Source organism: Lemur catta, chromosome 6 (genome assembly GCF_020740605.2).
Source record: "Lemur catta isolate mLemCat1 chromosome 6, mLemCat1.pri, whole genome shotgun sequence".
Classification (NCBI taxonomy): Eukaryota; Metazoa; Chordata; class Mammalia; order Primates; family Lemuridae; genus Lemur; species Lemur catta.
In genome coordinates this window covers 58,490,122-58,514,955 of record NC_059133.1, presented here as the reverse complement: position 1 = coordinate 58,514,955, position 24,834 = coordinate 58,490,122, and the positions used below count along the sequence as shown (strand labels likewise).

Sequence of the window (24,834 nt, the reverse complement as noted above, 5' to 3'; positions counted from 1 at the left end):
ATCACAATAAATAATCCCCAAAATGCCAACGTTCCAGGAAGCCTTCGGTTTTGCACTCAAGCATTGATGAGTTCGGACGGCAACATGTCATTCTGGCTTATGACCAGAAGGTGGCAGCAACACATCTCTATTTTGAGACTAACAACCAACGGAGAGAGATTTTTCAGTTGCCTCGGAAACATTTAATTCACATAGGTCCCACCCTAGACACCATGGACACAAATATGAGTGAGACCAGATCGTTGCCCTCAAAGATTGTATTTTCAGAGAGAGAGGAGTCAGACACATAAACGGATTACTGGTTTGCTCACTGTGTGACCTTGGGCAAGTTGCTTAAGCTCTCTATGCCTCAGTTTGTTCAACTGTAAAATGAGAATATTGAAAGTACCTATGTTACAGGGTTAGTGTGAGGATTAGAAGTGATAAAACGTGTTAAATGCTTATCACAGTGCTTGGCACATAGGAAGTGTTAACTATTACTGCATGATACAGTGATATAAGTGATGAGATGGCAAAGATGCCCAGCTGCTCCCTAACTGGGCAGGGCAGAGCCCCCAAATGGAGATAATGGGGAAAGGATTCCACCTTGGTGAAGCCACTCTTTCTGTGGGGACTCTGCAGCCAGACCGAGCAGAGAGAGTCCACTTGACGACATGGAACTGGATCCCTCTGGCTGAGGCTCACCTTGGGTCCTGCAGGCCCAGAGCCCAGAGCACCAGTAGGGCCACCCAGGGCCTGACCACGCAGGACGAGCCCTCCCAGAGAGGAAGCTGCCACTGGCTCACTGTGCAACCTCAGACAAGTAACTTGGTCCCTCTAAGTGATGGGGAGAGGGAACTATGGGGACCAGGGGACAGTGCTGAGTTACACCTGGGACATTTCAAGAGGAACTGTAAATTTAGCCAATTCAGGGGCAGCAGAGACTTGGAGCTAGGGACTTAAAGAGGAAGCACCCAGGAAAGCAAAGGAATGTTGGGGAGGATGTTTAAGCCAATCCTAGACCTTGAGGGCCAGGGACACCCCGACTGACACTTAGTTACAAGCAATTGCAAATACGCCAGAGCAGGGGGGTAAGGCTGGGATGAACTTGGCATGTCTTTGCACTATCACTGCTCTTTGGCCTGGCCTGGGAGTCCAGCTGTGGTTCTCTTTACTGTCCCCATCTCCCACCCTCTCTTGCCTACATGTCTCTCCTAATCTAGCTTTGAGGCCATGGCCTGTCATTCAGTAGCACTCTTGCCGGGAACCTAAACCTCCTTGCTCACCTTCCTTGCAAACCTCTGAATGCATCCAACTGTTGTTTCTCTCCAAGCCTCCACCAGAGCCACAAGGGAGGCAGGAGGGCAGGGATGATAATAATACTGGCTAATACTTCTACAGCATGTGCTATGTGCCGAGGACTAAGTGCCTCACATATTGTAACTCATTTAATCCTCCCAGCGCTATGAGGTAGGCCAGTGGTCCCCGACCTTTTTGGCACCAGGGACTAGTTTCATGGAAGACAATTTTTCCACAGATGGGGGGATGGTTTTGGGATGATTTAAGTGCATTACATTTACCATATACTTTATTTCTATTATTATTACATTATATTATATATAATGAAACAATTATACAACCCAGCATAATGCAGAATCTAATGCTGCTGCTAATCTGACAGGAGGTGGAGCTCAGGCGGTGATGCCAGCTATGGGGCGTGGCTGTAAATACAGATGAAGCTTCACTCCCCTGTGTGCTGCTCACCTCCAGTTCCTAACAGGCCACAGACCAGTACCAGTCCTTGGCCCTGGGGGTTGGGGACCGCAGAGGAAAGTAATAGTATTATTGTTCCCACTGATGGATAAAGAAAATGGAGTGAACAAAGTCATTTACTAAAACCCAAAGCACACAGCTAATGAAGTGGAGCAGCTGATTGAACACAGTCTGTCCAGAGTCCCACACACCCAGGAAGGAAGAGGCTGCCTTCCCCTCCACCCGGCAGCCAGAAGTACTTGGCTCCTCCCACCCTGCAGCCAGCACTGTTCTCAGTCACTAGTGGGGACAATCCAAAAGAAACCCAGCTCCTTGAGGGCTGATAATATCACTCAGGAGGTTAATAATACTAATACTAATACTAAAACTAGCTTACATTTTCAGCCTTTGTGATGTGTGTCCTAAGCATTTTCCATGTATTTATTCATTTAGTCCTTGCAACAGCACTATGAGGCAGATGCTACAATTATCCCCATTTTACTGAGGGCCATGGCGGGCCACAGCGACAAGCCTAAATTTATACAATAGAGAGTGGTAGGTCAGATGGGAATCGTGGCAGCTGCATGCCAGAGCCCCAGCTCTTAACTGAGATTCTTTTCTTACCACCACCCTCCCAGACCTGCCAGGCCTGCTCCTGCTGAGTAAGGAGGGGCTTCCTCTCCTGCAGCACCCAACCAAACTCCCAGAGCCCTGCTGAGGAGGCCGCCTGGTCCCCTCTCCTCTGAGACATCTGGGTGGTGAGCTCGGCACTTAAGAAGGGAGGGAATGGAAACTCCAGAACTCTCAGGCCCAGTCCCAAGCCCAGCGCCTCTACTCTCAAAGGCCCAGGTTGCCACCTGCTCCCCATAAAGATGGGGCCCTGAGTTGTCCTCCCAGAGCTCTGTCTGTCCGTCCTCTACAGTGCTGGGTGCCAGTGTGCTCCTGGGTGGGGAGCAACTCTGGGCTGGATGGGTCTTCAGACCAACGGCCTCTGGGGCTCAGTGCCCAGGGCTGCGGGGAAAGCACCAAGGCTTCCCTGGCCCCTCCTCACACCTGCCAAGCCCCCCACGCCCATCCCAGGCGGGACCCTCCACCTCCCCACTCCCAGGAGTTAGTGGGGGACAGGCCTTGGTTTATCCATCCCATCCCCTCTCTCCCATCCTCCCTTTCTCCATTCCCCTGGCAACCAAACCAGACCCATCAAGGAGAAGGACCTGGCAGCTGTGCAGGGAGAGACTAATGGCCCGGAAGGAAGGAGGGGCCTGGAGAGGAGAAGGCGGTAGGGATGCGAGCTGCGCGGAGGGCGTTGGCCCTGGCCCATCTCAGAGGACACACAAAGCGGGGAGGGATCCTCTGCCCTGCAATACGGAGGAGCTGGCCAGCCAGGGAGCCACCCTCCTCACCCCCGGCCAGACATCCAGCCTGGAGCCCCAAACCTGCTCCCTCAGATGCCCGGCTCTCATCCTCAGGTCCAGTCTGAGGCAGACCTGTCCCACAGGAGAGCCCTAGAGTCCATGGCGACAGCAGCAGCCCCAAGGCTCCTGGCAGACCCAACAGGCCTCAGCAACCTGACTCCTGCAGACCGTGATCCTTGCTGCCTGTCCACTCCTGGGCAGCCCGAGCTTGTGCTCTGGAAGCTGTTTGATACACAGAGGCCAGACATCAGCCTTCTCGCTGACTCTGGGGTGGGGGAGGCTATGAAGGGATGCGTGGTTGTGTGAGTGTTTGCGTGTAAAATGTGAGTTCACATAGGTACACGGGGCTATGGATACTCGTCTGTGTGCACAGGTTTGTGGATCTGTTCCGGGGCCTTCTCGCTCTCCTTTCAGCCGTTGGGGATGGGCACCTTCTCCTTTCCCATCTCTTCCCGGTCCAGCCCCACCCATCCCTGGGTACCTGCAATTGCTCAGTACTGGAAACCGGTTCCTGCCAGTCCACCCATCTCTCAGCCTTGGCAGCAGCTGTTGCCCCTCAGCCCCCTCCCCTCCCTACCTCAAGAATCAGTCTGGTTCCCGGAAGGCTCATGACTGAGCAGCAGTCGGTGGGGGCAGGGAGAACCCAGTAAACCCGGACAGCACACAAGCCCCACTCGGCTTAGCCTCTGCATGGCACAGACCCTCTCCACTGGGGTCCTGAGCTGGACCCAGCCACCCTCAGCCCCTGTGATGTTCCCACCCTGTTGGGGCTTGGGGTAGTCCGGGTTTGGGGGCTGTGTCTTTAAGGCTGAACCATCAGCAAGCAACCTCTGCTGGGCCGAGCGTTCAGGAGAGGGGGAGGGGAGCTGGTCAGTCCATTAGCCGTAAAGCTGGCGCCAGGCACCAGCCCTTCCCAGGGCTCTGGGGATTAGGTAGAGAGAGACCAGCCCTTCCCCAGCCCCTCTGCCTCTGCTCTCCTGTCCCCCACTTCTCCCTGGGTGTGGTGAAGGAGGGGGTAGTTGACAGCAAGTGAAAGTAGAGCCCAGCCTTTAGGGGACAGGTTGAGGCGCAAGCTCTGGGGCCTAAGCCAGGCCAACTCTCCCTCCACCTGGCCTCCTCCCTACTCATGTGCCAGCAGCCTGCGCTTTAACCTCAGGTCCTCCTGTCCCCTAATTTTTACCGGCTCTTTCAGACAGGGACCCCTGCTCGAGTCAGGCTCTCCCACTCTAGGCTCCAGCTTCCGATGCTTGCTGGAAGGTGCTGACCCTACCCCTGGCCTGCCTGTGGTGCCACCCCTGCTTCCTTCCCCGCAAGCAACAGGGAGAATCAAGTAGGCAGAGCACCGGCAACCGGGGAGGGGAGGGCGCGGCGCCCCTGCTGTTCCGCAGGGGTGGGGCATCCCCCTCCCCACACAGCCCCACTCTCCCCGGCCGTCAGGCCAGTGGGAGGAGCTGCCCGTGCCCCCCCTGAGACCGCAGGGCTATAAAGCCGCCTCACAGCGGTCTGCGGCTCCTTCCCAGCCCCTGGCCCAGCTCTGCGAACGGTGACTGCCCACCCTCGGCCATGAGCCACCACCCGTCGGGCCTCCGGGCCGGCGTCAGCTCCACCTCATACCGCCGCACCTTCGGGCCACCGCCCTCACTATCCCCGGGGGCCTTCTCCTACTCGTCCAGCTCTCGCTTCTCCAGCAGTCGCCTGCTGGGCTCGGCGTCCCCGAGCTACTCCGTGCGCCTGGGCAGCTTCCGTGGCCAGCGAGCGGGCGCGGGCACCCTCCTGCGCCTGCCCTCGGAGCGCCTCGACTTTTCCATGGCCGAGGCCCTCAACCAGGAGTTCCTGGCCACGCGCAGCAACGAGAAGCAAGAGCTGCAGGAGCTCAACGACCGCTTCGCCAACTTCATAGAGAAGGTGCGCTTCCTGGAGCAGCAGAACGCGGCCCTGCGCGGGGAGCTGAGCCAGGCCCGGGGCCAGGAGCCGGCGCGCGCCGACCAGCTGTGCCAGCAGGAGCTGCGCGAGCTGCGGCGGGAGCTAGAGCTGCTGGGCCGCGAGCGCGACCGGGTGCAGGTGGAGCGAGACGGGCTGGCGGAGGACCTGGCAGCGCTCAAGCAGAGGTCAGGGGGCAGCGCTGGGCGGCGGCCGTCGAGGGGGCTGCTCCTCCCTCCCCTCCCTGCCCCTCTGGTAGCCCAAGGGTGTGGCTCCGCTTGCCAACTCGGGGGTGTGCAGGCAGCATCCTCGCCCGCGGGCTCCAAGCCCCCTCCCCCACTTTGCTCTGAGAGTCTGGGAAGGTATGGGAGGGGCATCTATGCCTCCCCTGTGTAATAAGGAGACCTTCTCAGCTCCCAGCCCGTTAGTGAGAAAGTGGGATCAATTCCATCAGGCAGCCTGAAGCCCTCCCATTAGAGTCCTGAGCAGCAGCAACAGCGTGTAACCTGACCCTGGAGGGCGCGGTCTGGGGTGAAAGCAGGGCCCTGATCCTGCAGCTTCGCCTCAGCGCACTCTACCCACAGGTTGGAGGAGGAGACGCGCAAGCGGGAGGATGCGGAGCACAACCTGGTGCTCTTCCGCAAGGTGAGCCGGGGCCCCACGTAGAGTTCCGCCTCCCCATCCCTACCCCGGCCTGTGCATCTAGGGGTGGCATCTGTGGGTGCGCGGGGGTGGGGGCAACCAGACTCCCCCCGAAGCAGACAAGGAAGGCCTGGCCCTTCCTCTGCCTAAGCAGCCCCTCCCTTCTCTTGAACCCCACTGCCACCCATGAAGGACGTGGACGATGCCACCCTGTCCCGCCTGGAACTAGAGCGCAAGATTGAGTCTTTGATGGATGAGATTGAGTTCCTCAAGAAGCTGCACGAGGAGGTGGGTGGACCCGGGTGTCAAGGGTGGCTTCGGAGGTTGTGGGGGTGGTCTCGCTGGAGTTGCGTAGAGAAAGCTCTGGAGGAGGCTGGGGGGTGGAACGGAGGAATCGTCCTGGGGATGAGAAGTGAGATTGGCTTGGTAGACGCTGTCACTCGACCCCCCTCTACAGGTGGTTTGACTCCCACCCTTGCGCCACCTGGTGGCAAGCAGCGGGGCTGTACCCTCGTGACCTGGCAGCCGGTTTTGCACACGCCAGGGAGCAAGTCTCATATTCCTGGAGTCGCTGCACTCCTTGGTGCTCCTTTCTGTTCATTCAAATGTTTCTTCTCCTTGCTGGGCGCGAACTGCGTGACCCGCGTGGGATTTGCGTCGTCGGCTCGTCCTCTGCCTGTCCTGGGCCGTAGGAGCTTCGAGACCTACAGGTGAGCGTAGAGAGCCAGCAGGTGCAGCAGGTGGAGGTGGAAGCAACCGTGAAGCCGGAGCTGACTGCGGCGCTGAGGGACATCCGAGCACAGTACGAGAGCATCGCAGCGAAGAACCTGCAGGAGGCGGAGGAGTGGTACAAGTCCAAGGTGCAAGGGCCCGGAGGGTCTGGGAGGAGGGAAATGCTGGGTGGGTGTAGCACGTCCCTGCCAGCTCAAGCCCAGGTCCCACATCACTTGGCAGTACGCAGACCTGTCCGACGCCGCCAACCGGAACCACGAGGCCCTGCGCCAGGCCAAGCTGGAGATGAACGAGTCCCGACGCCAGATCCAGAGTCTGACGTGCGAGGTGGACGGACTGCGCGGCACGGTGAGGACAAAGCTGAGCGCCCAGGCCTGGGGAGCGGACGATGAAGGGTTCCCTGACTGCCCCTCCTGTCCCCCACCCCAGAACGAGGCGCTGCTCAGACAGCTGCGGGAGCTGGAGGAGCAGTTCGCCCTGGAGGCGGGCGGGTACCAGGCGGGCGCCGCGCGGCTCGAGGAGGAGCTGCGACAGCTAAAGGAGGAGATGGCGCGGCACCTGCGCGAGTACCAGGAGCTCCTCAACGTCAAGATGGCCCTGGACATCGAGATCGCCACCTACCGCAAGCTGCTGGAGGGCGAGGAGAGCCGGTAAGGCGCGGGGCGGGGCAGGGCGTGGTCGGGATTGGGCGTGAGGGGCGGGGCCCGGCGGGGCCTGGGCCGGGCGCTGACCGCGTGCTTCGCCCCCAGGATCTCTGTGCCGGTCCATTCCTTTGCCTCCTTAAGTATAAAGACCACTGGTGAGTCTTCCACGTCTGGCTTCCAGCCTGCACCTCCCCTTGTCCACTTCTGCCCTGATCGGTCTTTTGCTCTGGCTCCCTCAGGGGTCTGTTCCGTCCACAGAACCGTTGAGTCCTGGTCTATACTCATCCCTAACCCACCCCTCATGCCCCGCCTCCCTGCCCTTGGGGACGGGAGTGGGAGCGTGAAAGGAGAGAAATCGCTAGCCTTCCCCCTTCCACCCCTCATCCTGTTCTCTCCAGTGCCTGAGGTGGAGCCTCCCCAGGACAGCCACAGCAGGAAGATGGTTCTGATCAAGACCATTGAGACCCGGGATGGGGAGGTGAGACAGGTCCTCTGATCCCAGGACTCCATCGCTTCCCATGTTATTTCTGAGCCGCAGCCTGGCTGCAGCTGATCTTAGGGTGTTGTGGTGGGTGGTTCTCCGGGAGAGACAAGGAAACAGAAGGTGGATGGATAAACTGGAGCCTCGGCTGGTTATGCCAGCACCGTGATCCAAAGGAGGTGGAAGGAGAGTGGTGTCGAATGGTCCATGCCCCTCATATGCTTTGGCCCCAGCAGGTGGTGACAGAGTCCCAGAAGGAGCAGCGCAGTGAACTGGACAAGTCTCCTACTCACAGCTACTGAACCCCTTGGTCTGGAGATTCCTGACCCTGCCCTAAGCCTGCTCTAAGCCCAAATCCTAACAGCAAATAGCAGTCCTCAATTAGTCTTCCCTCCCTCTGCATGTGTCTATGGGGTGGTACCAGTCCTTCCTTTCCTGGCCCACAGCCCCTGACGGGCCCCTGGCCCACCAGTCCTGACCAGCAGTCGCTGGGCATGTCCCTGCCCTGACACAGATGTAACCCAGGTGCTCTCCTTTTCCTGTCCTGGTAAAAGGCCAATGACCTCCAGGGCAAGTCTACTGCAGCCATGATCCTATGACCAGTGGGTGGGCCAGGATCTGAGTTTCACTTCTGAATCAAGTAAAACTGCTGTCAAGAGAAACCTCTCCAGTGCATTTGTGTCTGTGGGAGTGGGGGGAGTGCCTGAGGGGAGGAGCCTCTGCTGTATCTTCCCTTTGTCTCTAGTCATTTCTTTTCTGACTCCCACTCTCTTGGCATTCACGACTCCTCCTTACCCTCCCATGTTTTCTCCTATCTCTCCATCCACTCCTTCTCAATGTCCAGCTGCCTGCTGGGGGTCCCATAGGCCACTCTAACTCGCGTGTCCCAACAGAGCTCTCACCTCCCTCTCCACCTGCAATCGTGTTCTTCCTCAGATTCCCCACCCTGGAAGAAGGCACCACTAGCACACCTATTGCCCAAATTAGAACTGACCTCAGCTTACACACCTTTCTTTTCTTCACCTACCCCCCAAGTCTATGAAGTCTACTTCCTAACTCTCTTGCAAGTCTGAGTGGTTCTCCCCATCCCCACTACCACCCTGTAGTCCAGAACACAATCAGCTCTCACTTGGGTTACATTAGCTGCCTTATCAGTGGTTTCCTTCCCCTGGTTTTGCCCTGCCATCCACCCAAATCTATTCAGATTCTGCTACCACCTCCCCTGCCCCTGCTTGAAAGTGTCTATTTCCACACTGTCCACCACCTCCATTCCATGCTACCCTTACTTTCACATCAAAATCCACTTCTGGATCTAAGATTATCTTCTTCACTCAATTATGGTGCTAGGTGCAGGGACAAACCCAGAGTCCCTGTTCTCAAAGAGCTCCCAATCTGGGGCGGGGGAGGTAGGCAAATAAGCAGACAATTGCAACCACATGCCGACTGCTCTGTCTCGGATAAGCAGATGGTGGTGTGGTAGGAGGAAGAGGAATGCCTAACCCAGTATTGTGGGGTAGGGATGGCTTCCCAGGGAGATGACATCACACTGAGCACTGAAGGATGAGCAGGAGTTAGGTGAAGCAGGGAAAGGAGGACTTTGTAGGTAGAGAAATCATCCAGGAGGTAAGAGACAGCAAGTTTGGGAATGGAAAGAAATCCTATAATGCTGGAATGAAGAATGGAAGGAATAGTGCTGAGGTTGGAAAGATGAAATAAGGGCCCAGTCATGGAGGGCTTGATAAGCCATATTAAGGCATCCATGTTTTATACTAAGTAAAATGGAAAGAAACTTAATGGTTTTAATCAGGAGAGTGAAGTCTTCAGATCTGCATTTTAGGATTAGATTACTGTGGCTGAAATGTGCAGAAGGAATTGGAAAGAGATGGGAGACCAGTTCAGAGGCTTTTTTGGTGAAACATGCAAGAGATGATGGTGGGTGGAGTAGCAGGAGATGAGTTTGAGGGTAGAATCTGCAGTCCCTAAGGATTGATAGGCAGTATAAAGGAAAGAGAAATAGTAAAGATGACCCAAGTTTTGGGCTTGAACAGCCAGGCAGATATATGGTGGTATCTTTCACAGAAAGAAGGAAGATTGGAGCAAGGGAAGGTGGGAGCCTAAGACAGCAAAGTCAGGTTAAGCTTTATTGAGTGTGAGTTGCTTTGGAACATGCAAGAAGAAGGGATGGGAGGCAGCTGGATCCACTGGTCTGGAGTTTAGGTGTGATTGGATATTTTGAAATACTGAATCTATTGGAATGCTTTTTATTACAAGTGACAGACAACCCCTTTATATTTTAAATTTCAAAATATTAATTAAGGGGGTACAAGTGGTTTTTTATTACATGGATATCCTGTATAATGCTTAAGTCAGGACTCTTGGTGTGTGCATCACCAGAATGCTGTTCATTGTACCCAACAGGTAAGTTTTTGTCCCACACCCACCCTCCCACCCCCCCTTCTTGGTTTCTCATTCCCTTGATATCGCTTTGTGCCTGTGTGTACTCATCTATTATTCGTGAGACCATGTAGGGTGTGGTTTTCCATTCCTAAGAATAATAATAATGTCCACTTCCATCCACATTGCTGCAAATGACATTATTTCATTCCTTTTTATGGCTGAATAGTACTCCAGTGTGTGTATATATATTTTTTTTTCTTTTTTTAAGGCAAGCATGAAAATGAGGTTTATTGAGGAGAGAAAGATGAGATTATAGGGCAAGAGCAAGATATAGGTTTACAGGGCATGATACATACACCAAAGATGTTGACCAGATCCATTGTCCCAGCAAAGGGAGAGCAAAAGGCCACATTTTCTTTGTCCACTCATGAACTGAAGGGCACTTAGGTTGATTCCACATCTTTGAAATTGTGAATTGAACTGCAATAAACATTCAAGTGCAGGTGTCTTTTTGATAAAATTACTTCATTTTGGCTGGGCGAGGTGCCTCAGCCCTGTAATCCTAACACTCTGGGAGGCCGAGGCAGGAGGATCACTTGAGGTCAGGAATTCACGATCAGCCTGAGCAACACTGAGGCCCTGTCTGTATGAAAAATAGAAAAAATTATTGTGGCTTAGTGGCACATGCCTGTAGTTTCAGCTATTCAGGAGGTTGAGGCAGGAGGATCACTTGAGCCCAGGAGTTTGAGGTTGCTGTGAGCTATGATGACACCACTGTACTCTAGCCAGGGCAACAGAGCAAGACTCTGCCAATAAATAAATAAATAAATAAAATTCTTCATTTCCTTTGGGTAGATACCCAGCCGTGGGGTTGCTGGGTTGAATGGTAGTTCTACATTTATTTCTTGCAGACTCTCCATACTGTTTTCCATAGAAGTTGTACTAATCTGCAGTCCCATCAACACTACATAAGCCTTCCTTTCTGCATCCATGCCTGCATCTATTGTTTTTTGACTTTTTAATATTGGCCATTGTGATAGGGGTAAGGTGGTATCTCCTTGTAGTTTTTTTTTCTTTTCTTTTTTGGGACACAGTCTCACTCTGTTGCCCAGGATAGAGTGTGGTGTCATCAGCCTAGCTCACAGCAACCTCAAACTCCTGGGCTCAAGCAATCCTACTGCCTCAGCCTCCCAAGTAGCTGGGACTACAGGCATGCACCACCATGCCCGGCTAATTTTTTCTATATATTTTTAGTTGTCCAGATAATTTCTTTCTATTTTTTTAGTAGAGACGGAGTCTTGGTCTTGCTCAGGCTGGTATCGAACTCCTGAGCTCAGAGGATCCACCGCCTTGGCTTCCCAGAGTGCTAGGATTACAGGCATGAGCCACCATGCCCCACCGCTTTCTCTCTTTTAAAGAGGAAGTTCAAATATTACTTCTTGGAGGTCTTCCCTATTTCTCCATGCACTCATTCAATAAATCATATATTCATTCATCCATTGAGTCATTGAACAAGGATTGAATGCTTTTACAAGGCACAATGGAAGGCATTGAAAATATGATGGTACGCCAAAAATAGTCACCTTCATTGCCCTCTTAGAGGTCTGTTGCGGGAGACTGAGTTTATTAAACATATTATGTTCACATAGATGAATATATGATTACCATCTGAGATACATGCTCTGAGGATACAAACACTACTCTTTGAGAGCACATAACCAAGGAATCTTTTCTAGATTGGGGTGGATAGTGGGCAAAGGGATTCAAGGAAGGCCTGAGGAAGTAACAATGGATATCAATTCGGAGGTATAAATAGACAAAGTGGAAGCAAAAAAGGCATTCTAGACAGAGGGACTACAGGGAGTATGACAAATTTGAGGAATTGAAACAGGCCATGGAGTTGGAAGGCAGATGGGAAGAGTGGTACAAAATGGAATGTTTTAGTGGGGAGAGGTCAAGGGACAGTGGTCAGGTGACCAGATTTACATTTTGGGAAGATTATTCTAGCTGCTATATGGAGAATGGATGAATGTGGAAAGAAAGAGAGCATGGAAACTAAAAGACTTGGAATCCTCTATATGAGATTAGTGTGGATTAGGGTGGTGGTAATGAAGATGAAAAAAGTAGATGCATTAAAGTAAAATTACGCTGGGCACGGTGGCTCATGCCTGTAATCCCAGCACTTTGGGAAGCCAGGAGTTGGAGACCACATGGTGGCCTGCACCTGTAGGTCCATCAGCTTGGTAAGCTGAGGTGCGAAGACTGCTTGAGCCCAAGAGTTCGAGGTTACAGTGACCTATAATCATGCTGCTGTACTCTAGCCTGGGCAACAGAGCGAGATTATCTCTTAAACAAAAAGTAAAATTTGTAAAAGTGGACAAGAGATGGGATATGGAAACGGGTGGGGGCAGTTCAGGAGTAAATGCCAGGTTCCCGGCTTGTGTAATAAGAACAGCTGTGGTCAGGGGGGAAATCTATCCAAATCCTGTAAACTTGAAACCATTGGCCATTTCGCGTCCTCCATTAGGGGTTACCCTTTCCATTCTAAGCAGGATAGGATCTCACAGCCTCACACCCCTACCTGCCAATAACCAGCCGGGAAGCTCCCTCTACCCAGTCTTCTAGGCCTGCAAAAGGCAACCCACAGGTGAGGAAACCACCAGCTGTGAGTAGCCATTCCATTCTGTTGTGTTGACTGAGCTCAACAACCAGTCTTATTTCTTATCTGTGAAATGGAGACCACACCTCACTGGGTTGTGAGGTTCCAGTGAGCAAACGTTCTTGTTAGGCTCAGTTCAAGTCCCTTCAGCCCTCTCCTCCCGTTTGGAGGCAGTTCCCGGTCCCTGGAATAACTTGCATATGTTTTCTATAAGCGTCCGCAACGGCGCCCCCAAAGCGTGGCGCCTCACTGTGGTCAGAGTCGGGTCAGCGGCCGTGGCCAGCCCCCCCATACTGTCAGGGTCAATCACCATGACCTCCAGCCCTGCCCACTCCGGCCATTCTTGCTAGTGGTCCATCCCTCGCCAGTCCCGAGAGCTCGCGAGAGTACAAAGCTCCCGTTGTCGCCCAGCCTGGGAGCGCCACGCCTTCTCCGACCCCAGAACGGCCTTCTCCCCGCCTTCCACCCGCGCTCCGCTCTCGGATTGGCTGATTGAGCCGGGTCAGTTTTTTCCTGGCCAGAAAGCGGTTCGACCACCAGTCCTTCTTTTGGCCCCGCCTCTGAAACCTGCGGATTGGACGGCTGCGTCAGATGTCACGCCCCTCCGCAGGAGCACGGACGAGCCAATCAGGAGCTTCGCGTATTTTACAAACTGGGGAAGTAGCTGCAGCAGAAGCTGAATCAGGGGAAAAGCGAAGAAAGCGGGGGCGACCGTGAGGTGCGGCACGCGAATCTTGGAGGGAATGAGGTCTGCGGGGGCTCATAGGGAGGAGAGTACTTTGGGGTCCGGGAGTGAAAGAGGAGGTTCGGGATATCTGGAGGTGGCACCTAGAAGAGCGGCCTTGCAGGCGCTGGGGGCTTGTAGGCGCATGGATTTGGGTGGAGGTATGAGGGGTGTCACGACCGGTAACCCAAGAACTGGCTGACCTTTGATCCCTGATCCTGCTTGCCTTCTTCCCTATCTCAATTGTAGCCGGCATGACCACCCTGCAAGCGTCGAAGGATCCACTCCTCCAGGGAGTGTCTCCCACCCCTAGCAAGATTCCGGTACGCTCTCGGAGATGTCCGCCTTTTCCCACAGTCAAACCATGTGCCCTGGACCAGGAGAACCAAGATCCAAGGGTAAGAGGGGCCTGGTGGGTGAAAACAGTAGCTACAAGGAGACAGCATACACCAGCAATGCACCCCAACGATGAACCCCCACTTTTTGTCCTCTTTCTCTCCCCCAGAGATGGGTGCAGAAGCCAATGCTCAGTACTCAACGCCCCGTTGTTGACTCAGCAGGCCCCAGGCTGAAAGCCACACACCAAACAGAGACATCACAAAGATTGGTGGGGATCACTCAGCTCCGGAACCCCCTGGAGGAGCTCAGGCCTAACCCTGGAGGTCAAAATGTGGGGCCTGGGCCCCCTCTCCAGACAGGTACCTGTTGGAGGCCTGGGAACACAGCCTCCATGGCTGAGTGAGGGACTGGGAAAGGCAAAGTGGAGTTTGGGGTCTTTGCACTCCCCCTGATCTCCTGCTTACCGTAAAAGTCATGGTCCCTCCTCCTGGAAAGCTCTTTGTTCTTAGCAGCCTTCATTTCCTTTAACAAAATGTTTCAAGCCTTTTCGAACACTCTCCCCGCAATCAATTGCTCTGTATCCTAATACTTTGTGGTACTTCTTGTATAACATGTCCATACTTTGGCTTGAGTCTTTTATCTCTCTATAGTTTGACGATAGCTTCTTGAAGATAGGAGCTTTTTGTTATTCATCTTTGGGCCCCAGTGCTTAAAATACTGTTTTATGTAAAGTTCTGTGAACATTTGGGGAGCTGAGTGCAATTCAATAAGTCTTTTTTGCTCATTCTTCTACCTGAAGGTTACAACACTAGGGTCCCTAACCTTCATCTTCCCCCTTCCTGTTCCTTCTCACCTTCCCTTCTCCTCTTTCCTTGTAGAGGCTCCAGGGGCCATAGACTTTGTGGCTGACCCTGCAGCTCTGGCCACCATCCTGTCCGGTGAAGGGGTGAAGAGCTGTCAACTGGGGTGCCGGCCCAGTCTGGCTCAGAGAGTACTGGTTCGAGGGAGTCAGGGAGGTGCCATCCAGAGGGGCCAGGTAATGAGACAGGATTTGAGGAGATTGGCTGGGGTGGACTGAGGAGGGAACTTGAGCCTGTGCTGATGGCCTCTGTTGGGTTCCCAGGGTGCTCGGGCCTCTGCTTATTTGGCCCCCAGAACCCCCACCCACCGACTGGACCCTGCCAGGGCTTCCTGCTTCTCAAGGCTGGAGGGACCAGGACCTCGAGGCCGGACTTTGTGCCCCCAGAGGCTAAAGGCTGTGGTGAGTGCCCTTGAGGGGCTGATACTCAGTGCTTCTGGGAGCTCCTTCCAGGGGCAAAGCTGGGCCCTGGGAGAGAAGGTACCTCATAGTGGCCTAAGGGATTCTATGTGGGGAGATGGCATTGGTGGTGAGGACTGAAGGCTTGGGGCTGACCTCTGAGTCTGCTTTTCTCTCTTGTTCCTATGGATCAGATTTCACCTTCAGGATCTTCCTTTCACCCCTCCATTGGCCCCAGTTTCCAGGAGCTAAGAAGAGAGACAGATGGCAGCAGCCGGTGAGAAGGAGAGGGCATAGGAGAAAGTCATTTGGAAAAGAATGAACCAATGTCTGATACGGGGTCCCCCAGATCTAGGGCCTTCCACTAGCTTTAGGACTTCCTGCCAACCAGGGAGGGAAAAAGGGAAATCTGTGACTGCCCTGAGTGAGCCCTTGGAATAGGGTTCAGGCCTTCATAGCCAAGCTTTAATATGACATCAGCTTCCTTAGCGAGAAAACTGGGGGGATGAGGAGGACAGAAATATGCTATGTCTTTTGTTTAGTGTCTAGAGCATAGGCTATGGCAATACATGGGATTTGGGTTTAAGTCCTGACTCTTATCACTTAGTAGTTGTACAGACTTGCCTTAACCTCCCTGAGCTTTGGTTTCTTTATCTGTCACATGAGGATAATATTTGTACCATCATTAGAGGTTGTGGTGAGAATAAAATGAGATGATGTTTGTAAAGCACTTAGCACATGCCCAGCTCATACTTGGTACTCAGTGACTGCTAGCTGCTGTCCTTATTATCATCAGGACTTCAGTGAGCGAAGCCTCAGGATTGCTCCTGAAGACCCCAGTCCAGCCTGGTGAGTGTATCTGGCTTTGGGGAGAGAACAAGAGCAGGAGGCTGCCCACAGCAGGGGACAAGACAAGAGAAAGCTCAGCAGACTGCAGGGAGTGGGGTGGGTGAGGAAGTGTGGAGGAGTGGAAAGGAGATGGTTCCCATTTCTGCCCTCTCCCTGCCACTTTCTGCAAGATTTACCTTCACTCACCGTTCTATCTCCAGCCCCTAAGGGCCATCACCACACCCCCAGCCCACTCAGGGTATTCAGATTAATAAGTGTTTACTGAGACAGTGTTGGGCTTTGAGGGGCTGCTGGATGGGGCCCTGCCCCTAATGGTGCAGTGAGCACTGTTAAACTGGTATACCCTCTTCAGAGGTCGCAAAGCCCTGTGCCAGACTTTGGTGGGTGTTCTAGACACTACAGCAAATTTCCTATTTCTTCCCAGCTTCCTCTCTCCCTAAAGGAGAACGTGAGGTTGTCACTCACTCAGATGAAGGAAGAGTGGCCTCCCTTGGTCTGGCCCAGCGAGTACCATTAAGAGAAACCCGAAAGATAACACACACTAGGGTGAGCTGGGACCCTCCTGGGATAGGAGGTGGGAGGCACAGGAAATGCTTGGGGGAATTCCACGGTAGCAGCCAATACTAAGGATAGTGGGTAGAACCCGGCAGTTCTTGGCCTTGGGATGCTATTGAGTCTGGGTTTGCCCCAGATGAGCCCAAGCCCTCTCCAGTGTGGGACTGACCTCTCTTTACCAGGTGTCTGGGGCCTGGGGTGAGAGGTCACAGACTGGTATATATCACATCGGTGCTGAGGGTGAGACAGATCTGGCACTTATAGGCTAAAAGCATTCATCCTTTCACTCCAGAAATATTTACTGAGTACCACCAGCCACTGAGTGCCAGGCACTGTTCTAGGATCTGGACATACGCAGTAAATACGTTTATACTCTAGAAGGGAGAGACAAAAAATAAACGCATGTGAAATATATAGTATGTCAAATGGTGATAAGTTCTCTGTAAAAAAAAAAAATGATAATGATAGTGACAAGGTACTGATGGGGATTGGGAGTAGGGGAGCTGGTATTGCCCTTTAAAACAGATTGGTCAGGAGACTGTTATTGAGAAGATGATGTTTAAGTGAAGAGCAGGAGTTGAAGGAATGAGCCATTTAGATATCTGAGGGAAGAATGTTCCAGGCCAGGAGAACTGGGGAGGCAAAGGCCCTGAGGAGGGAATGTGCCTAGTGTGTTTGAGGGTCAGCAAAAAGGAAAGGCCAGATTGGAGGACAGTGGGAAATGAGGTTACAGTGATGACAGGATCAGACTGCATAAGGACTTGCACACAAGTGTAAGTCCTTAGCTTTTTCTTGGAATGAGTGGAAAGCCATGGGGACAGGGGTTGAACAAGGGAGTGACGTGAATTGACTTGGGCCTTAAAAGAATTGTGCTGGCTACTGTAGTGAGAACAAGACATAGGGAGGCAAAGGGGGACGGGTCACTCTTCCTACCTTTTTCCTCTCCACAGGACAGTTGTGACTCCCATCTGATGCCTTCCCTTTCCCCTGTGGCCCAGCCCATCCCTGGTCATGAAGTGCCACCTTCTGTTACCCGTCCATCACCCTTTGGACGGGCTCAGCGTGTAACCTCCCCTGGGTTCTCAGCTCTGGTTTGTATCAGCAACTCCTGGCGGCTGGGCAAGGGCAGAACATTCTGGCTGAAGATCCCTGCTAGGTCTAGGTTTTGTCCCTGCTCAGCCACCCACATCTCTCCCCAGAACTCATATTCAGTGTTGCGGCGTCTTGCTGTTCGGCCCAAAACCCGGTTCACACCCATGCCGTCAGCCCCCAGAGTTCAGCAGGTAAGAGAGGGCACGGTAGGTACTGGCATAGGCCAGGGCTGGAGGAGGGAGGGGATGGATGGGTACAGGGAGAATTCAGACATCTCACTTGCTGACATCTCACTTCTGTCCCAGGCCCGATGGTTGAGTGGCCTCTCCCCTCAGTCCTGCCCTGAAGAGCCTGCTCTGCCCTGGGTAAGTATGAGAAGGCTTCCCGGGCTGAAATCCATTGCTCTGTCCTCTTGGCCTGGAGGCCCAGCAGTTGAGGCAAATGTGCTCTCTGGAAAAGCTACCTACCTCTCCAGCACTCCCTGCTCCTTTGCTGCCCTAATCAAAGTCTAGGGCCTCTCAGTCAGGGCTTTGATCCCTTCCTCACGAGGATGAGACTCAAGCTAGCCTTTTTGCTGCCCCAGCCTGGCTTCTTCATGTGCCTCCTTCCTCCTCTATGACAGGAGCAGATTGCAGTGCGGTTGTTTGACCAGGAGAGTTGTATAAAGTCGTTGGAGGGACCTGCAAAGCCACCTGTGGCCACTCCTTCTGGACCCCACCCCAGTAGAACACCCAACCTCCAGCAGCTGAAGATGAAGGTGGATGTGTGGGGGCAGCAGCTTTGATGTCTGATGGGCAGTATTGGGCTGGGGAAGGGAGAAAGGAGAGGTGGTTGGGGTATGGGATGAAGACAGCAGGGGTAAACTACTTAAACCCACACCTTAAATGTCACACTGGGGTATTCTCTGCCATGACAGCGCATTGGTATCCTGCAGCAGCTATTGAAACAAGAGGTAGAGGGGCTGGCAGGGGACCAGTGTGCCCCCCTTAATGGAGACACCCCTCTGGATATGGCAGAACTTCAGTCCCTGCTGATGGAGATATCTAGAACTGTGAATGCCCCAGAGCATAATTCTGGGACTTCCCACCTTCCTGGACTGTTACAACACCCTGGGCAGCCAAAGCCCTGCCTTCCAGAAGAGTGTGAGGAACCACAGTCCTGCTCTCCATCACAGCCAGGGCCCCCAGAGTCCTACTGTAGGACTGAGCCTGAGATCCCAGAGCCCTCTGCCCAGGAAGAGCTTGAAGTATCAGAGCCCTGCCCTCTAGCAGAGCCTGGACCCCTCCAGCCCAGCCCCCAGGGGCAGGCTGGACCCTCAGAGCCCTGCCCTAGGATAGAGCCTGGGACATCAGAGGCCTGCTCCCTGCATCCTAGACGTCCAGAGTCCAGCCCACCATCCTGCTGCAGTCAGGGGGCTCCAGCAACCACCAGCCTGATCTTCTCTTCCCAACACCCACTTTGTGCCAGCCCCCCTATCCGTTCACTCCAGTCTCTGAGGCCCCCAACAGGCCAGGCAGGTAAGGAGTTGGTTGGGAAGGGGTATGAACAAAGGAAGTCCTCATCTCTCAGCGCAAGCTGGGCCCCTGCCCTGCACCAGGTATCCCCTGCTTCCTTTCCCCTGCCTGCTACCCCACTCCCTCCAGGCTCCTCCTCAGGAAAGGGGAGGGAGCTGCACCCCTAGCGCTGTGCTCCTAATTGGCTGGGCCCTGGGTGAGGGGGAAGGGCAGTGTAGGGGATGGGTGAGCGGGGGAGTATAGGACTCTAGAGTCTCCTCTACACTCTCCATGGCCCTCAGGCCCCAGCAGTTTGGCCCCTCGAACCCTGGCCCTGAGGCAGCGCCTCAAATCGTGTCTAGCTGCCATCCACTGCTTCCACGAGGCTCGTCTGGATGATGAATGTGCCTTTTACACCAGCAGAGCCCCTCCCTCAGGCCCCACCCGTGTCTGCACCAACCCTGTGGCCACGTTACTTGAATGGCAGGATGCCCTGGTGAGACTCCAACCCAACCCACACCCCAGCTGTGTCTGCACAGCCAGCCTTGTGGAGGGAGGGCCTGGGGCCAAGCTGGGCTTCTTTATGGAGAGGTCAGTGGGAAGGGTTGGCTACAGTTCAAGCATGTCTGGACTGTGACAAGTTCTGTTTTCTCTCTCTAGTGTTTTGTTCCAGTTGGTTCTGCTGCCCCTCAGGGCTCTCCATCATGAGGCACCCACCTCCACCCACCCCTGCCCTGCCTTGCTTTTTACTTTTAGCCCTTATTTATTGTTCGTCTACTCCATGGTACTGGGAGCTGACACCCTTTTGTCCTTTAATAAAGTTTCTAAAGTGTCTAAATGTCGGGCTATTAAGTTCCAATAGGCCAGAGATTGTTGTTGTTCTCCAATGGCCCACATGGTGGCAGTGTGGTCCAGCTTAGACCCAGTCCTGGGCTCTCAGGATCCCCCAGGCACCCGCATCTAGAAGCTGTCCTGAAGGGAGAAGTCAACCCACTTCTGCCCAGGACACCCCCTCAGCAAGCTCTGAGTATGTTGGGGGGCAAGCGTGGGACCTGCTCTCCTTGTTCCTTGACATCAGTCCCTCTTCCAGGAGCCATCAGCTACTCCCTCTTCCCCTAGATCTCCTCTTCTAAAACCCGCTCCATGCATTAGGCAGAAGAGCAGAAACACCAGACCTAGACCTTTGGACTCCTCCCTTGCTAGCATCATTCTGGTTGGCATCTCCCTCCACCGACAGTGTGAGCCCCCGAAGCTCTCCTGAAGCTCATACCATCTCCCTTCTTTCCCATATTAGAGTAGAAGCCCTGGGCTGCCCACTCCCTTTCCCCCTCAGAGGCAGGCCTTGCCAGGAATTAACCAAACCTTTGCTTTTAGGGGGCATGAGGGAAAGGGTCAGCCACTTTGTTTCCCCTCTGCATCAAGTTAAGCAGCCAAACACAATCCCCCAACCTCACTTTATTGGAAAAGGCAACAGCAGCTGTAGCCCCTAAGCCTAGCCGGGATAGGGGTGGAATGGGAACTGTACAGAATGAGTGTTAAATGCCAGGAAAGAATTCACTGGTTCCTCCAGTTCACAGAAAAGCTGCCAAGGCTGGAGCCTGGAGCCTGAAAGTGGAGATGAGGGGAGGAGGGCGTGGCAAGAGAAAGTTGTCATGACAGAGAACCAGCCCTACCCTGTTTTAATGTCTCCTCTCGCCTAGATGGGCTCCTTCTGTTTCTGTTCTTTCCCTCCCAAGCTGTCAGGGCTTCCCGTCAGCTTTCTGAGCCCTGGCTAGTGAAACAGCTGCCCATCTCCGGACAAAAGAAAAAGCCACGACCTCCACCCCTCTCTGGACCCGACTTTCACAAGCTCACAGGTGGATGCTGGTGGTCCCGCGGGATGCCGTTGTGCTCCTCCTCCAGCCCTGCCTCCTCCCCTCCCCAGCCACTTCTACCCTTGAGCACCAAAAGTCCGCCCATTTAGGCCACCTCTGGGAGCAAAAGGGTCCACCCCACCGCCAGGTTCTCAAAGGAGGGGGTGGCGCCTTGGGTGGGGCCAGCTGTAAACGGGTAAGGAAGGGAATGAAAGGATGAGCAGGGCGGAGGGGCGGGGGGTGGGCCGCTCAGTCTGGGTAGATGATGAAGCCGGAGAAGGTGCTGTACTTGTTGGTGTTGCCGCCGTGCACCTTCCCGCCATCCAGCTTTATGAAGACCTCGTCTCCCACATCCAGGTGTAGAATGACGCTGTTGCTGGCGTAGTCGTAGTTCTGGTCCGCGTCTTGAGCAATGGCGCTGGCCCGGACCTAGCGAGGGAAGAGATCAAGACAACCTGCTCATGCCCTGTGCTGAGCACGGGCAACGAGAGGGGTCGGCCCCAGTGGCGGCTGGGCGTGCGGAGGTAGCAGGCAGCGCGAGGGCAGCTGGCTGCAGCGCCGGGGAGGACAGGGAGAGGGTAGGAGACCGCTGAGCTAATCAGGCTTTGCCATTCACTAGCTGTATGACTTGGAGCAAATTTCACACCCCTGGGCCTCAATTTGAGCTATAAAGTGACGGATAATAATAGAGCCTACCTCATAAGGTTGTTAGGATTAAATGAGTTACTATATGTGAAGTGTGTTTAAAAGAGTGGTTTTCATTCTCAAATCATTATTTTCATTTTCAGAATAAAATTAGCCTGTAGGATGATTTCTAACATTCCATACCTCCTCAGGCTTCCTGTTAGTCCTAAACTTGGGTTCGATTCCCCAGGCGATGGGGCATAGGTGTGCCTGTGCGTGTGCCGCAGGGTGCGGGCCATGGGAAGGTGCATTTGCGCTCCGGCCTCTGGGGAGCGGATTTCCCGCTGGGCCCTGGACCAGGGGTCGCCTTCCGCCTTCCGCTGAACAGGGAGCCTGGTCCTCTCCTCTGACTCACGGCGGCCTCCTCGGCCGCCAGCCCCACTCTTCCCGTCCCACAGGGGCTGGTTATTAACTTATTAATTATTCATCATTATTCTAATCACTATTTACCGTCCCCAGGGCCGCAGCGCCCGCGCAGCAGAATACAGAGTGGGAGCCGCGGGGCCCCCTCCCCCTCCGAAACCGACACACACTAGTTACACACTTGACCCCTCCACCTCCTCCCGGATACCCTGTATAGAACAAGCACACCTACTCGGTGCCACGCGCAGATCGACACCTCTATTCTCACACCTTCGCACTCACACACATTAAGCATACACACTTTCACACTCCCTTACACACATGCACTACCTCACCCCTATACAGATGCACATACTCTCGCACTCCCTTTGTCTGGGTTCCTGGGGTGATCCTGCTGGAAGGAGACCCCAAAGCAGGTCTGGGGACAGGCAGGCTCTGCAGTGGTAGCAGCGCTCTAGGCTCTATCAGGGAGGAGCAGGCCTGGTGCTCCTGGGTCACCACCACCTCCATCGCAGCGGGAGAAAGGGGGCTTTCAGAGGTCACTACTCAGCCCCAACCTCACCCTGAGGCCTGTGAGGGGGACCGAGGCACCTTTCCCCACACCACCCTACCCCACACCTGCAGCCTCTGGGTCCTGCTATTCGTGGTCCTGGTCCTCAAGCTGAGTCCTTGGGCTTATTCCCCCAAATCAAGGTAGCAGTAACTCCCACTCTGCCCACAGGGACAGGGAGTGGTGTGACCTGGAGACTGAGAGGTCCCTGGGGACGATGTGGGGTCTAGAGGACCAGGCTAGGGTCCAAGGCTTGGGTTCTACCTGTCCCTTTCCTCCTTCCTCCTCCAAATCTGTTCCTTCCAGCCTCCTGGTTGGCCCCTGAGCTGCCAGACCACTTCCCACCTCTGCCTATGGACTCGGTATTAGCTGAGAGCAAGACCCATTCTAGCTTTGTTGAGTGTTTTCTTTGTTTTTTACCTTTTCCTCAAAAATCCAAGCTGAAAGTCCCCCACATGGGAACAGCTGCGACTGCCCACTGCCTGAGACTGGATTCTACTCTAATTGGAAGGACCCCAGGCTCAGGGTAGTTCGCTCAGTGCAAGGCTGGGAAACCCAAAGGCCAGGAGAACTGCCTCAGAAGAGAAGGTAGCCAAAGACAGGACAAGAAAAGAGGCTAATTGGCCAGCCTAGACACTACAGAAGTTTGGTGTGGTTGCCCACAGTTGGAGTGTGAGGTCACAGCTACAGAGACATTAAGCTTTGAGTCCTGAGTTCTAATTCTGACACCATTTCTAATACTCCATGAGACCCTGGATAGATGGTTTTCTTTCTCTGGTCCCCAATTCCTTTCTCAGTAAATGAAGCGATTTATAAGTTTTTGGCAACTTCCGGTTCCTGGATTCAATGACTCCATCTCGCGGAAGAAGTCCAGTTGTGGAATGAGTGCGGGAAGGTTTGGAAAGCTACCTGTCGGCTCTGGACTAGGTGGGGAAGGGGCATCTCACCTGTCCGTTCTTCATCAGGTCTGCCCACATGCTGGTGCCGTCGCCTCCGCGCATGAGCACGTGGTAAGCGAAGAAGTAGACACCTGGCATGGGGCAAGTGAACTTGCCGCTGGCTGCCTCATACGCGTTGCCCACGTTAGTCACCACATCGTCGAAGCGCAGCACCTCGTAACCCTCATGAGGCCGCCGCAAGCCCGCGTAGAAGGCAATTCGAGGCACGTAGCCAGCAGCAGGAGCCACGCCTCCTGGGCCTGGGCCGGGAGGGCCAGGAGGACCTGGCCTGCCCGGCTCTCCTGGGGGCCCTCTGGGGCCTGGCGGTCCTGGGGGCCCCCTCAGGCCTGCCTTCCCGCGCCGGCCCACCTCTCCCTTGGTGCCCGGCGGGAAGGGGGCCACGGAAGCTGGCGCGCCGTCGGGGCCTGGGCCTCGGGCCCCGTGCGGGTCACACACCATGCGGCAGCGACCCAGCATCTCGTAGTGCGCGGGCCCGCGGGAGCTGTGCACCAGCAGCGGGATGGCGACCAGCAGCAGTAGCACCATGGCCACCCCGACGGCCGCGCCGGCCACCCGCTTGCGGCGGCTCAGCCGGGACGCGGCCAGGGCCAGCAAATCTTCCTCACTCTTGGGCGCAATGGCGGCGGAGGCCTGGGGCTCTCCCCGGGCCCAGGAGTCGGTGGCCCGGCTTGAGCCTGGATGTGGATTTCCCCCGACGGTTGCACCCGGCCCCCAGCCCGTGCGTGCTCCCGCCGCAGCGGTGCGGTTCCCCAAACCGTCCGTCAAGGCGGACGGAGGTGCCTTGTGGGTTACGTCAGGGACAGCTCCCGACGGTTCAGAGCCTGTGATTACCCTCCTGTTCAGTCCTAACGATCCTGGGCGCCTGAGATCCGCGGCTTCTCGGACGGCTGGTTTCTTACAGATCTGGGATGATTGCTCTCCAGACAGCTTCTTTATCACGGATGGCGGTGCCTGGGTCCCAGGCTACCCAGACCGATCGCTCCCCGGCCGGCGAGAGGCTGGAGCGAGGATTACTCCCAGAGCTCCGGACGTCCCGGGCTCTCAGCTGCGGGTGGCACCCACCGGACGCGACCTCCTCCTAGGTTTGGAGCTCTGGTTCTTGGCGAGCACTGACTCACCTTCCTACCCCAGCCGCAGCCCCGGCCCCTGCTAGAGCCCTGGCCGGGTGTCTCCAGCGAGCGCTCTCCCTTTCTGCATCCCTAACCTTCCTCCCCTCCCTCCCGGGGCGGCAGTGCGGGTGATGTGAGTCGCCGCGCGGTGGGAGTCACTATAAGCGGCTGGAGGCGGAGCGACCCCTGGCGCCTAGAGCGGGAAGCGTGGGGGCGGGGCAGGCATCGCCCCCTCCCCCCGCCTGCCCCCCCCCCCCCGCTCGGCCTCTGGGCTCCTGCCGGTTCTGCAGGGTTTCGCGGCCGCCCACCCTATGCTTACTTTTATCCTTAACACTGAGTTTGGCTTTCTCCGAGCCCAGAGGAAACCAAAAAACAGCGGTGGGAT

The 24,834-nt window shown here is 54.9% G+C and overlaps 3 protein-coding genes across 7 annotated transcripts; 2 read left to right on the top strand and 1 right to left on the bottom strand.

The window, feature by feature from the left end:
- Positions 1–3,122: 3,122 nt before the first annotated feature.
- Positions 3,123–8,227, top strand: PRPH (peripherin). 2 transcript variants are annotated; one of them, XM_045555009.1, is made up of 9 exons: positions 3,123–5,254; positions 5,651–5,711; positions 5,901–5,996; positions 6,401–6,568; positions 6,663–6,788; positions 6,870–7,090; positions 7,190–7,239; positions 7,483–7,562; positions 7,802–8,227. In XM_045555009.1, exons 1-9 carry the CDS (start codon positions 4,710–4,712, stop codon positions 7,865–7,867), a joined length of 1,413 nt encoding a protein of 470 aa, XP_045410965.1. In that variant the 5' UTR covers positions 3,123–4,709; the 3' UTR covers positions 7,868–8,227. The 2 variants fall into 2 exon arrangements, with proteins under 2 accessions (XP_045410965.1, XP_045410964.1); XM_045555008.1 differs by having other exon boundaries at positions 4,531–5,254; positions 7,799–8,227.
- A 5,037-nt stretch (positions 8,228–13,264) lies between these two features.
- LOC123640417 (trophinin associated protein) lies at positions 13,265–19,769 on the top strand. Of its 4 annotated transcripts, none has more exons than XM_045555005.1 (15): positions 13,265–13,339; positions 13,595–13,743; positions 13,851–14,043; positions 14,563–14,720; positions 14,808–14,945; positions 15,137–15,219; positions 15,739–15,791; positions 16,216–16,337; positions 17,297–17,437; positions 17,546–17,629; positions 17,744–17,803; positions 18,061–18,195; positions 18,355–18,955; positions 19,234–19,427; positions 19,592–19,769. In XM_045555005.1, the coding sequence occupies exons 2-15, from the start codon at positions 13,600–13,602 to the stop codon at positions 19,637–19,639; spliced, it is 2,154 nt and encodes a 717-aa protein (XP_045410961.1). In that variant the 5' UTR covers positions 13,265–13,339; positions 13,595–13,599; the 3' UTR covers positions 19,640–19,769. The 4 variants fall into 4 exon arrangements, with proteins under 4 accessions (XP_045410961.1, XP_045410960.1, XP_045410963.1 ...); XM_045555004.1 differs by having other exon boundaries at positions 13,281–13,369; XM_045555006.1 differs by lacking the exon at positions 13,265–13,339 and having other exon boundaries at positions 13,593–13,743.
- A 584-nt stretch (positions 19,770–20,353) lies between these two features.
- On the bottom strand, positions 20,354–24,406 carry C1QL4 (complement C1q like 4). The gene is made up of 2 exons (XM_045555003.1): positions 23,329–24,406; positions 20,354–21,213 (listed from the first exon to the last, which is right to left on the bottom strand). Exons 1-2 carry the CDS (start codon positions 23,863–23,865, stop codon positions 21,034–21,036), a joined length of 717 nt encoding a protein of 238 aa, XP_045410959.1. The 5' UTR covers positions 23,866–24,406; the 3' UTR covers positions 20,354–21,033.
- Between the last annotated feature and the right edge of the window lie 428 nt (positions 24,407–24,834).

Coding starts and splice junctions, on each gene's coding strand:
- PRPH (XM_045555008.1), top strand. CDS start 4,710: ATGAGCCACCACCCGTCGGGCCTCCGGGCCGGCGTCAGCTCCACCTCA. Junction 5,255..5,650: donor CTGGCAGCGCTCAAGCAGAG/GTCAGGGGGCAG, acceptor CTCTACCCACAG/GTTGGAGGAGGAGACGCGCA. Junction 7,563..7,798: donor TTGAGACCCGGGATGGGGAG/GTGAGACAGGTC, acceptor CTTTGGCCCCAG/CAGGTGGTGACAGAGTCCCA.
- LOC123640417 (XM_045555005.1), top strand. CDS start 13,600: ATGACCACCCTGCAAGCGTCGAAGGATCCACTCCTCCAGGGAGTGTCT. Junction 14,044..14,562: donor TGGGCCCCCTCTCCAGACAG/GTACCTGTTGGA, acceptor CTTTCCTTGTAG/AGGCTCCAGGGGCCATAGAC. Junction 14,721..14,807: donor GTGCCATCCAGAGGGGCCAG/GTAATGAGACAG, acceptor TTGGGTTCCCAG/GGTGCTCGGGCCTCTGCTTA.
- C1QL4 (XM_045555003.1), bottom strand. CDS start 23,865: ATGGTGCTACTGCTGCTGGTCGCCATCCCGCTGCTGGTGCACAGCTCC. Junction 21,214..23,328: donor ACCTGATGAAGAACGGACAG/GTGAGATGCCCC, acceptor TTCCCTCGCTAG/GTCCGGGCCAGCGCCATTGC.